Source organism: Microcaecilia unicolor, chromosome 3 (assembly GCF_901765095.1).
Source record: "Microcaecilia unicolor chromosome 3, aMicUni1.1, whole genome shotgun sequence".
Lineage (NCBI taxonomy): Eukaryota > Metazoa > Chordata > Amphibia > Gymnophiona > Siphonopidae > Microcaecilia > Microcaecilia unicolor.
The window spans coordinates 364015349-364028561 of NC_044033.1; the positions used below are offsets into that span (position 1 = coordinate 364015349).

The 13213-nt window shown below is 44.2% G+C and overlaps 1 protein-coding gene across 5 annotated transcripts in view; it reads right to left on the minus strand.

The window, feature by feature from the left end:
- Nucleotides 1-13213, minus strand: part of MCM9 (minichromosome maintenance 9 homologous recombination repair factor) — a 142401-nt gene that overhangs the window by 95347 nt on the left and 33841 nt on the right. For 4 of the 5 annotated variants that reach the window (XM_030198553.1, XM_030198552.1, XM_030198554.1 and 1 more), the window contains one exon: nucleotides 4391-4591. In XM_030198553.1, coding sequence (XP_030054413.1) covers nucleotides 4391-4591 — 201 coding nt within the window. Of the gene's footprint in view, nucleotides 1-672; nucleotides 734-4390; nucleotides 4592-13213 lie in introns of those variants that run through there. The other variant, XM_030198555.1, reaches the window with a different exon arrangement.

The following is a 13213-nucleotide window of genomic DNA, read 5'->3' on the forward strand; positions in this document are numbered from 1 at the left end:
ATATAAAACAGCCTGAGCCAAAGATTTATTTTCCACTGAACATAATTAACTTTGTATGAACTTGGCGCCGCGGTCAGTAGTGTGCTGAACTGGACAGTGTTGCCACTGTTGCCACATTTTAGAATGACTGAACTTAAAGTTCAGCAAGAGGGAAGCCCTTCCCTCATTACCTCTCTGTGAAATAGTAGTAATAAAATAAGGCAAGTACATTTTTATAATATACCATACCACTGCATCCCACAAAACAAAAGGAGCAAGTTCCCCTATGCCATTTTTTTCTTTTGATTTAGGTACAGGAAAAGAAGATGTGAAACACTCCCAGTAAGGTCTCTCTCAAGTCAACCTAATTAATGTTATTTTTTAAAATTATAAATTGTAAGTCTTATTGTTGAGCAGCACCTGATACTCATAACATGATGTCTATTTTGGTGGCCCTTTAATAGGTGAAAAGAACATCTCTGCTGTATGCATGGATACAGGGAGTCCCACTCCCTACTGCCACCCTACACTACTAGGGATGGGGAGGGGAAGGGGAAGGGAGAGGATTTAGCTAAAGCTCTAAAAAAGCTGACTAAACGGGTCCAGGACCAGTAGAAGGAGGAGGGGGGGAAAGAGATTTATAGGTGTCCTTTGTTAACGAGCCGGCATGCTGGGGGAGGGAGGGCACCCTACCTTACAATGGTGTGGTCTTCTTCACAAACAAGGTCAGATTCACGCTAGCTCCAGAAGTTGCAGTTGCTTAATCCTTCTCCTCCTATGCGAATGGGAATGAAAGCGGAAGAGGAGAGACTCAAGAGGCCAATCGGGGTCCTCTCTTCTGGTGACGGTGTGTGTGGTAGGCGGGGAGGCAACTAAGTTCAGGGAGGACTTCTGAGGAGTTCAGGAAGGATGGCGACACAGTGTATGCCTGCATGCTGCGCTACAGTACACTGCAGGCAGGGAGGAGAAGCTGAGCAGAGCAGAGCAGAATGGAAACAGGGTAAAAAGGTAGGTACAGCAAGCATCCGTTTTACCGAGGGTGCAGGGGTTATTGTATGTTTCTTAGGTGAACACTGCATGCAGACTGAGTTCATACAGGAGGGAGGAGGTAGGGGAAGGGGAGTAGGGGGGAGGCTACTGCTTAAGTACACATTTCTTGGAAGGGGCAGAGTTATCTGGCTTAGAACAGGTTTGAAAAATAGGAAGGTGAATGGGCTTCTGGCTGTGAGAAGTCTGGAAGCCTGATTTGTGTTCACACAGACGTTTCGAAAAAAGGAGGGGGGGGGGGGTTGTCACACAAAGCAACAGTGTTCTGCCTTGAGAGATGAGCTGGAAAGAGAATTTCCTTTCGGAGAGGCTGCAGAAACAATTAGCTTGGCTACAGGCTGTTTGATCTTACATAGGCAACCCCTGTATAAAAAAAGCAATTTTTTCTGCTCACACTATCCCTGTGTTTTAGAATTCACAGACCAGTATACAGGGGGTGGATGTGTGTGTGTGTGTGTGTGTTGCAGGATACGAACTCACACAGTTGTCTCTTGAAAATAGAAGGGAGCCAGCTCTTGCAGGACCAGCCCCTGCCCACAGGCTTCTGCCCCTGTGTGAATGGATCTGAAAGCCTAACAAGTCAGACTCCTACTGTTCTTATGTAAGCTAAAAGCAAAGAGGAAGAGGACTTTCAGTCTATTCTTTTTTTTTGAAACCTACAACGGCTGTCATTCAGTAAAAACAGCTTTAAAAGTAAGTATAAGTTATCCTTTTGAAAGAAAAAAATTATAAGAAAAAGAAAACAAAATGTCTATTTTCTTTCCTGTGAGAAAAAAAGTGAAGAAACGGACATAAAAAACATAAGGTATCATTTTGAAAGAAAAAAAATTATAACAAAAAGAAACAAATCTATTTTCTTTCCTGTGGAAAAAAAGGTTAAGCTGAGCATGCAACTAAATTCCGCCGAGGCTGTAGTGGGCAGTATCGATTTATTTTTTTAACGTCACTTCTTGTCACATGACCTCTCATCCAAGATGGCGGCTAGTAGTGGAGCCAGGAAGTGACATGATGCACACAGTAATGTCTACCATCTTCAAAAAGGGGTGTGGCTGTGATGCCACTTTCCGTGATATTACCAAAAGGGGAGAGGTTTGGGGACGGGGCCATGACTATGCAAAAAGGGAGGGGTCAAGATGCCATATTCAGTGATGTCATCCTAGGGGTTCAGAGTGGATGTGGCTTGGACAGTGACATCAAAGGGGTGTGGGGAGTAGGTGTGTCCTCACTTATTGGATGACAACTTGAAAGTAGGCAGGTCACCTGTCAAAATCAATTAATTTTGACAAATGCAGGTGAGGTACACTATTAGCATCCTCCATGTCTATGGACTTTTCCTCCAGGAACTTGTTCAAATCTTTTTAAACTCATATATGCTTTCCGCTGGTAACAAGCTCCAGAGCTTAACTATTCGTTGAGTGAAAAATATTTCCTCCTGTTCGATTTAAAATTATTACAGTGTAACTTCATTGAGTGTCCCCTAGTCTTTGTACTTTTTGAAAGAGTAAAAAAATCAATTTCTCCACTAGTGCAGGGTCTTATAAACCATCAAAGAACTGTCACTGTAGCTCTAGGCACATTACCAAGTGCATGCTCAACACAAAACTGTAGGCCAGCTTCACTGGATCCCTACTCATCTTGTTTCTGAAGTAATGAGAAACTACTTTATGTTACAAAATCTTTAAAGGCAGCCAACATTATATACAGAGTTCATGACATGCACTTCATTTTCATTTCTTTTCCACAGCATGCAAAACATTTATCCCCCCAGCCCCATTTACAAAGCCGTGCTAGCGGCTGCCGGTGCGATAATGCAGGCACAGCCATTGAAAGTGAATGGGCTGTGTCGGCATTACCGTGCGGTTTTGTAAGGGGGGGGAGGTTAATCATTAAATTCTTTCTTACAAAGCTGCAAAAGCTAATATTTCATGCAATTTATTTTTCTTGAAAATGAGTTATATCTTTTTTATCAGTTTTGTAAACCGCTTAGATATTTATGCATCTATTTGCAGTATATCAAATAAAATTGAAATATGAAATATCTACTTCTCTCTGCCTTCATAGAAAAAATAAACCATGTGAGAATGTACATACTATGTCAACGGTTTGGTTTATGCTATACTGAGTCCCCCCCCCTGCTGATATCCCCCATTACTGCATATGTGTCACAATGAATAGTTTCTGATCTTTAAACAAAATGTAGTATTAGACAAAGGGAACCTGAGTAAACACATAAAACAAGTTATTCATTATTGCATAATTTATTTAAGGAACAAAGTTATCCAACACCCAGATGAAAAAAAAGTTATTGCCCCTTAAATTTAATAACTGGTTGCAACACCTTTAGCAGCAATAAATGCAACCAAATGCTTCAACCCCAGTAAAAACCCCAGCCAGGGGATAAAGGAAGACAGAAGAAGAGACATGGAGGTCCAATAAACTGCCAAAGCTTTCTCCTCATGCACCAGCCTATGACTAGAGGGAAAGAAGGGGGTGGCAGGGGGTTTGGGGTGGGGAACTCAGGCCTCTGAATTACACTCCTGCTCCAAACTTCTTCAAATCCTTAAGGAACTCAAACCTTTTAGAAGGTTACCTTATGTGCTCAATGAAAGCCAGCTGGCTTGGAGTTGTCTTACTAAACAGACCAGAAGATGCATGGTGGCGCTGCGACCATCTGCTGGACACAGAGAAAATACTGAACATTCTAAGGTGCATGGTGCCCTTAAGGGGCAATCACATAGGACTTCTTTGCTTCTCTATCTCCATTTCACTGGATGACAGACATAACCCACAGGCTCTGGACTGGTCTGGTATAGACTCTAAGGAAACAAGATTTAAATAGACGGCATCTACCCTCACACAACAGAACACCGAAGGCAGCTGTAAGATGCCTTGAAATAGATTTACTCATCTTGTTTAAAATGGTATGGACAAACAAAATGTGACCGAGACTTGTCATCAGAAAATCACTACAAAAAAAAAAAAAAAAAAAAAAGGAAAGAAAAACACTGCATGAGCAGTTCGCTATAATGTTTCCTTGTCATTCTATCTCCCTTTGACCATGATGTGGTACAATGAAAGAGTACTATTTCAGCCCTAGCATGCATCTGTTATTCCTGTAAAGCAGTGTTTCCCAAGTCGTCCTGGAATACCCTTTGCCAGTCAGGTTTTCAGGATATCCACATTGAATATGCATGAAAGAGATTTGCATATAATGGAAGCAGTGTATTCAAATAAAGTTTATGCATATTCATTGTGGATATCCTGAAAACCTGACTGGCAAGGGGTACTCCAGGACTGGACTTGAGAAACACTGCTGTAAAGCAATTAACTTTTGGCACGCAACTAACCCACATTCTTAACAAACCTGTTAAAGGATCATCTTGGTATTTTTCCCAGAAATCTTCAAACTCTTTGCGGACTTCCTCATTAATAACAACCCCAGTTGGCTGCTTATTGTTCACCACAATGTAGTTGGCTTTCAAGACAATCTGCAAATCACAGCGTGAATCCAGACAGAAGGGTTTCCACCGCTGCATCACCACTCCATACACTGTGACATCATCACCTAGGAAGAAAACATTTTTTTAAAAATGTGAGTGATTAATGTTTCTCAACCATCTAAATGAAGAGTGCATAAGATTACTTATTAAAACCATGCTTGGCATCCTAGATACCTTATCGCAGAGGGCGAAGAGTTTGGTGCTTAATATGTTGTAATAGATGGATGAACACATAGTGATAGCAGTATTGGAACATGGTACAGGGGGGAGAGGAAGGGTGGGAAGGTGTATAAGGATGGAGGAAGGGTTAAGCTGTACTGCAGATGATAATGTGTTAAGGATTGATGGAAGTGGTCCGCAGATGAGACATAATTGTTCAATTGTTGAAATGCTGAAATTCTGTATTGGGTATGAGAGAGGAGGGAAGGGGTTTTTTTGTAAACAAAACAAAAGAAAAAAGTTGATATTAGTCATAGTTAAATGATTCACTGGTAGATTAAACATGAATAAAATGTTGTGTATTAAGAACTTGTAAAGTGAATTATGTTTGGCAATGTATCTAATAAAAATGTTGAAACATAAAAGAACTTGCTTAACTGCCCTTCAGGAAAATAATCCATCAAACTAAAAGCATAAAAAAAATGTAAAAGCACTAGCAGGCATATTGTTGCTCTGGGTTTAATTATTTGCCAGTTAGCCTCTTCAGCAGTTAAAGTTTGAAAGTGCTAAACCTAAAGAGAAGAAACAATCAGAACTGAACTACAATGGAGCTTCTCTTCACTTTTCTTTACCAATCCAGAGCAAACAGTCTGAATTTTTTTTTTGGATAAATCATCTTTATTAAGTTTTGTTGAATAGAGAAAACACAAAAACAGAAAACCTCATATGAACAGCAGTGACTTGAAAACAACTCTCTCCCCACCCCCCTTACAATCGAATACCAAAAAATGGATCTAAATAGTGGGATATGACCCATAAGTACAGAGAGAACACTGAGAAGTCAGCGTCCTGCCCCAGCTGTTAGTGTAGTGCGTTCAACAGTCCACTGCATAAGCGAGTAGTCAAAGAGTCCAAGAAAGGGGTCCATATCGTGATAAATTGAGCAGTCTGCTTACAACTGGTTCCCAAGACAGAAAGTTGTTCCATTCAAAGCAAATTGTGCATTTAATTCCTCCATAGTTGCAAAGGAGGTAGCTCAGGATGGATCCACTGTAGCAGAATACTACGTTTCACCAACAAACAGGATTTCCACGCAAACACCACCTGCTCTTCACTGGTCAGTTCCAGGTCATCATCTAGATCCAATAAACATAGCTTCTCTGAATGGGGCATAGTTTGGTAAAGAAGGCGCTCCAGGTGGTCCCACAATATGCCCCCAAAAATGGTCAAAATCTGGACAGGACCGCCAACAATGAAAATAGGTACCATCCTGTCCACACTTGGGGCAGTCTGCAGATCTAGTGGGCCATATTTTATGCACCCGGCTAGGACTCATATAAAAATACAATGGGGAGTCACGTGATGCTAGGCAGCGGGTAGGACGCCGCAGGATAGAGCTCCGAGGCCCCTGTAGTAAAATCTACCCCTGACAGCATGAGAAGCGATTTTTGAAACCCAAATACAGCATAAACAGGTTTGGAACAGTGGAGTGGTCAAAACAGAGACAATCAATTATAAGCACGATGGCCTCCAAAGCGCAGAGGAAAGAAGGCACACGAGGGCGAGCAGGGGACAGCAAGATGGTGGACACCGGCCCCTCGGCAGAAACTGTGAGCTCTGTCTGGGCAGCGGAAATTGCAGCGGAGGTCTCGCAGTTGCTGGAGAGCTCTGTAGATTTAAAGTTACAAAAGATTGCGGAGAAACTGGACACAATGGATGGCAAACTGGAGGGGTTACGCACCGATATGGTGGGATTTCAGCAAAGACTGTCTGAGGTTGAAGATCGTTGCACACAGCAGGCAGGCCAGAACGAGGAATGGCGGAAGAAGTTTGTGCAGATGGAACAGAAATTAGAGGATTTAGAGAACAGGGCGAGGAGGAATAATCTTCGGCTGGTTGGACTCCCTGAGTCCCTGAGAGAGGTCGATCTAAGAGAATTCCTAGAATCCTGGCTGCCTAAAATATTGCAGCTGAAATCCCTGGAACAAACTTTGAAAATAGAGCGGGCACATCGCCTAGGTCAGCAGCGGCAAGAAGCTGGGCGCCCGAGGGTTGTAATATGTAAAATTCTTAATTACACCCATAAGCAGGAAATACTACGTGCCTGGAGACAGATTGGCAAAGTGATATATGAAACGCATAATATTTTATGTTTCCAGGACTTCTCTGCAGCAGTGGCGCTGCAGCGAAAACAGTATGGGGAAGCATGCTCGGAGTTGTTCAAGAAGAGAGCTCGATTTGCTTTACTATATCCAGGAAGGCTACAGGTGCAGCAGGATGGTAAGCCCAGATTTTTCAACTCACCGACCGAAGCTCTGCAGTATGCTAAACAGCTGACTGGCAGTTGAGGCTGAAGCGGGAGAGAGGGCACACAGACCGAGCTGAAGCTGCGAAGAATGAGAGCAACTAGTTTGGAGCGGATCGAGAAGCACAGGAATGCAAGAGGAATTCATTTGAATGTTAAAAGGACAGGGCAAGAAGCTGGCCCCTCGCTATAAGAGTATGTAGCATGGGAACATTCATCTGTTACTGAGGGGAGGGGGCCTGATGTTGAAACTGTAAGCACATGCATATTGCTGACTGTTGGGGCAGGCATGTGTAAGTTTATGGTTGGTTTATAGAGATAGCATAGCAACGATGTTTTGTAGTAGTTCTGAGGAGATGGGGTTTCTACTAAGTTCAGCCCATAGTTGTGCTGTGAGGGAGGGGGTGGGGCAGAGCCGTGACTAGTTCTCTAGAGAGAACACAGAGAGGAGGTTTAGGGGGAGGGGTCAGAGAGGGAGGAGGGGAAGGGATGGAAGAACTGGGAGGGGGGAGGGGTTGAGAGGAGGGGGGATGTTGGGTTTGGTTTGTTGTTTTGTTTTCTCTTGGTTGTTGCTCTTCTTCCTAATCTTCAGGAAAAGCATTTGGTGGCAGAAACAAGTACGGTGGGGATCGGGGAGGGCACCCAAGGGCTGGGGGGTGCACTCTCAAGATTGTATAGATAGAAGTTGGATTTGCAGTGTAATAGATGGGATTGGTGGGGCTCTTTAAATTAATATCTTGGAATGTGGGGGGGGGGTCTCATCGCCCATAAAGCGGAAAAAAATTTTGCAGGCATTGAACCGGCATAAAGCGGACATCGCATTCTTGCAGGAGACGCACTTGACTGCCATGGAACATGATAAATTTCACCAAGGTTGGGTGGGAGGAGTGGTGGGTTCCCCAGCTTGTAACAAAAAGGCAGGGGTAGTAATACTTTTTCGTAAGGGATTGCAGCCGTCCATTAAATTGATCAAGAGGAGTACAGAGGGCAGATACGTATTAGTAGAGGTGGAGTTGGGGGGACTTACCTATATTCTCTGCAATGTCTACGCGCCTAATGTATATGATAAAAAATTTTACAGGGAGCTTTTCGCATTGTTGTCCTCATACCAAGGGGGTAATATTATTTTAGGAGGTGACTTCAATACAGTGTTTGATCCATTGGTGGATAAGAGCAGTGGGTTGGGACAGGGGCAACGACACTATGAGAGTGGTCTGCCTTTTTTGTGTTCCACCTTGGACTTGGTGGATGTTTGGAGAGTCTTGCATCCTACAAGTAGGGATTATACCCATCTATCAAGGGCACATTCTTCCATGTCCCGTATTGATTACCTCTTTCTCTCTAAGGCTTTATTCTCAAAGGTGGTAGAGGCAGAAATTGGACCTTGTGAGATCTCAGATCACTCTCTCCTATGGGTGATGTTGGAAAGAGTAGGGGGGGTAGGAAAGGGAGGAGGTTGGCGATTTCCACTGGAGCTCTATAGAGATACGAAGTTTCAGGAATTCTTGGGAGGAAAATGGAGAGAATTTGCGGATCATAATAAGGCACATGAGGAACAGGCTAGTTTATACTGGGAGACTGCAAAGACAGTGATGAGAGGAGAGATCATTGCCTACAAGGCGTGGGTTAAGAAAAGACGGGATACAGAGATCATCCGTTTGGAGCGGGAGGTAAGGATTCAGAGGATAAAGTTTGGAGGGGACCCGACGGGAGAACGTCCACGCTCTCATTACCTCTCGCCTGGACTACTGCAACTTACTCCTCACCGGCCTCCCACTTAGCCATCTATCCCCCCTTCAGTCTGTTCAGAACTCTGCTGCACGTCTCATATTCCGCCAGAACCGATATACTCATATCACCCCTCTCCTCAGGTCACTTCACTGGCTTCCGATCAGATACCGCATTCAATTCAAGCTTCTCCTTCTTACCTACAAATGCACTCAGTCTGCTGCCCCTCACTACCTCTCTACCCTCATCTCCCCTTACGTTCCCGCCCGTAACCTCCGTTCACAGGATAAATCCCTCCTCTCAGTACCCTTCTCCACCACCGCCAACTCCAGGCTCCGCTCATTCTGCCTCGCCTCACCCTATGCTTGGAACAACCTTCCTGAACCCTTACGCCAAGCCCCCTCCCTGCCCTTCTTCAAGTCTTTGCTTAAAGCCCACCTCTTCAATGCTGCGTTCGGCACCTAACCCTTACCGTTCAGTGAATCCAGACTGCCCCAATTTGACTGCCCCTATCGGACCGACCGTTCACTTGTCTATTAGATTGTAAGCTCTTTGAGCAGGGACTGTCTCTCTTTGTTAAATTGTACAGCGCTGCGTAACCCTAGTAGCGCTCTAGAAATGTTAAGTAGTAGTAGTAGTAGCTTATCTGGCATCCCAGAGAGAATTAAATGAATTGCTGCATGAGAGAGTACAGAAATCACAACAATACTATAAACAGCAGCTTTTCATGTATGGAAATAAGGCAGGGACTTTGCTGGGGCGTTTAATCCGAGGAAAGAAAGGGCCGTCTGGAATTCTGCAGGTGAAAGGGCAGGGGGGCACCATGCTGAGGTCTCCGCAGGAAATAGTGGCGGGGTTCCAGGGGTTCTACGCAGAGTTATATCAAGAACAGACGGAGTTGATGTCGGATAGCATGTTATTTCTGGACAATATGGAAATCCCGAGGATCTCCCCGGCTCAGGCAAAGTTTCTGAATGCGCCCATTGTAGAAGGTGAATTAATGTTGGCGTTGCAGCAGAGTGACATGCACAAGGCGCCAGGCCCTGATGGATATGGAACAGCGTTTTATAAGATGTTACGGGAGCAGGTGACGCCTCCTTTGTTGAAACTGTTTAACTCCTTGGCCAGGTCAGAACCGGCGCTTGATGCCTTTAATACAGCGAAAATAATTGTACTAGCAAAGCCAGGGAAAAACCCAGAGGAGATGGGCTCTTATAGACCAATCTCCCTGTTGAACTGCAACACCAAATTGTATGCGAAAAGTCTGGCAAATAGACTGGCCAGGGTGCTCCCAGATATCATAGCATCGCCACAGGTTGGTTTCGTGAGGGGACGTTCAGTGGTAAGTAATGTGAGGGCTCTCATAGCTTCGTTGGAAAGGGTGGGGGAGCAGAAAACGCCTTCTCTGCTGGTCAGTTTTGACGCAGAGAAGGCGTTTGATCGAGTTGCATGGCGGTTTATGTTTGCGGTTTTGCAGAAGATAGGTGTTGAGGGGTTTTTCAGAGATGCAGTGGGGGCCCTTTATTTGAATCCGCAGGCCTACATGTGGATCAATGGAGAAAGGTCCCAAGTATTTCCGATAAGGCGGGGCACGCGCCAGGGGTGTCCTTTATCCCCGTTGTTGTTCGTCCTTACATTGGACCCCTTGATTAGAGAGATAGAGTCTCACCCTGAAGTGAAGGGAGTGGGTTGGGGATCCTCTACGTTCAAGGTTTCGGCTTTTGCGGACGACATATTGGTACACCTTACTGATCCCAAGAGATCCCTGGAGGCTCTGATGGAATTATTCCAAGAATATGGGGACTACACTGGTTTTAAAATAAAATGTCTCTAAATCCCTGGCTCTTACGGCCTCAGATACAGTGAAACGTGAATGGGGGGAATTCTTTCCCCTTAAAATGGGCACAGCAACATTTTACCTATTTGGGGGTGCAGGTGACTCTGCAGACTGCAGATTTTTATCATTTAAATCTTACCAGGTTGTTGGAAAACATGCGAGAGCGGTTGAGAAAGTGGGCAGTATTGCCGCTTACGCTTCATGGGCGGGTACAACTGTTCCGAATGGTGGAGTTCCCCAGATGGCTGTATACGCTTCAGGTGTTGCCATTACGTTTACGTAGTTCAGACATGCGGCAATTTTATAAACATCTGCGAATTTTCATTTGGGGGGGAAAGAAGCCTAAGCTCCCCATGGGCTTATTGTTAGGATCTTGGAGAGTGGGAGGGATGGGGGTCCCGGATATTAAGCGCTATAATCAAGCGTGTCTATTGCGGCACTTAGGGGATTGGTTATTAGATCGGCAGGACTACACGAACAGGAAATTAGAAAAGGATTTTTTCCATCTGTATCATCTGTATTTTTTGTTACATGGTCCAAAGCGAATGGTGCCAGCTACATTTAAGGACAGTTTATTGTTAGGGCCCTTGAGGGCGGTCTGGAGTGATCTCACTGGATATTGGGGCTTGTCGTCGGAGGTTACGGATCTTTTGCCATTGCAGGGGAACCCATTATTTTCACCTGGCTCAGAGAATCCAGTATTTCGTAGCTGGGCCTCATTGGGAATCACACGGTTGGAACACGTGTTGGGGTTGAGGGGAGGATTACTGAGTTTAGGTGCTTTGGGAGTGGGGATAGATCTTAGACACGAATTTGCTTACCAACAATTGGCACATTATGTTAGGACCCTCAATCAAGATCAGTTGAATAGTGGACATGGGAGGAAGTTTAGAGAGTTCTTTAAGGCAGTGCCAGGGGATCGACTCACTATTTCGGGTATATATAGGATTCTATGGGAGGTAGGGCCTGACAAAGATGTGAGGGCAGTCGAGGCGCATTGGGCACGAGATCTGCAGAGATCCAACTTGGAATTAGATTACAGGAAATTAGTGTCCCGTATTCCGGCGGTATCAGTCAATGCTAATCTTAGAGAATGCCAATATAGAATTTTGTACAGAGCTTATATGTCTAAAGTGCAGGTATTTAAGATGGGGGGGGGGGGGGTGTCAGACCCTCTTTGCTCCAAGTGCAGGCGGAAGGAGGGTACTGGAGAAATCAGCTACATGATCTTTTGCTGCATGAGCGGCGGGCAGTGGGACCCTCCCCGAAGACAAGAGTGGGATTTTTGAGAATCTGGCGACCTTATATACAATCTTTGTCTGTTCGGGCGCGTAGTTTAGTATTAAATGGTATGTGAGGGCGGGGAGAGGGAGCGGATTAGGAGGAAGAGGTTTTTTTTAATTATTTTTTATTTTATTTTCCCTTTTCTTTTCTCCTTTGGGAAGGGGGGGGGGGGGGTTGGATAGAAGTAAGGGGAGGGGGGGGAGAGGGAGTTTTAGATGGTGGGATAGGATACCTGGTTAGGAAATTCAGTTCTTGGTTCCCAGACTTATATGGGTGGGCTCGATATTCTAAGAATCAGTAGTAATATCAACATTGTATAATATGAGATTCTAATTAAAATTAATATTTTAGGTAATCATTTTACAAAATATGCATCCATGTGGGCTCTGGAGATACTGATTTGAGAGAGGGGGAGGAGAGAATCCTACAAGGCATTGATAAAACACGCTCCTGATTACTCACATGAGAAGGCTAAGTTGTTAAACTAATTGCTTGTAGAATTTTAGAAGCTATGTTAGTCGAGTCATGTTGTTAATAGGATTTCTTTTTCTCCTCATTTAATAATACAAATGTAGGTCTATTGGTTATGGCACAATGACGGGAGGGGAGGGAGGGAGAAAATGATAAAATATTGATGATATAGTTCTGGATATGTATATAAGTATGCTGTCTTATTTCAAATGTCATATTTCATGGTTAAATTATATAATCTTGAGTCATCAATAAAAACTGTTGAAAAAAAAAATACAATGAATGACATTATAATGTGTAAGCTCCTTTGAGCAGGGACTGTCCTTCTATGTTAAATTGTACAGCGCTGCATAACCCTAGTAGCGCTTTAGAAATGTCAAGTAGTAGTAGTAGTAGTATTTCACGAAATAAGATACATTTGGTCAGGTCCAGTGTCCCCAACACTCTAGTCTCCAGGACTATATTTTACATAATACACACCAATATGCCTCGACTCGAGGCAAATACCGGTCCATTCCTAAGGATGGTTGTGCAGCAAACTGTTTACATAATGAGAAGCCTGCAAATATAAATAACGATCCATTGCTCCTAAATTTTAAGTGGTCTGAAGGGATTCGAAAGACATCAGTTGAGCAGTGCTATCTTGTCGCAATTGGCCAACAGTCTTGTCTGCTCAAAGGTGGAAGCCCAGACCACATGCCTGGGAGAAAGTCCCCATTACCCAATAGGGGGAGATAAGAAGAGCATGCAAAAGGTAAGCCATAGCACTTTCGACTAATCTTCCATTCCCATCTTGCTGAGGTAATCAAAGGATTATGAGGCAGTTTCAAGGAGGCAAGGCACTTCACACGTAAAACATAAGTTAACTTATAAGGATGCACCATTTGGGATTCCAGAGTCAGG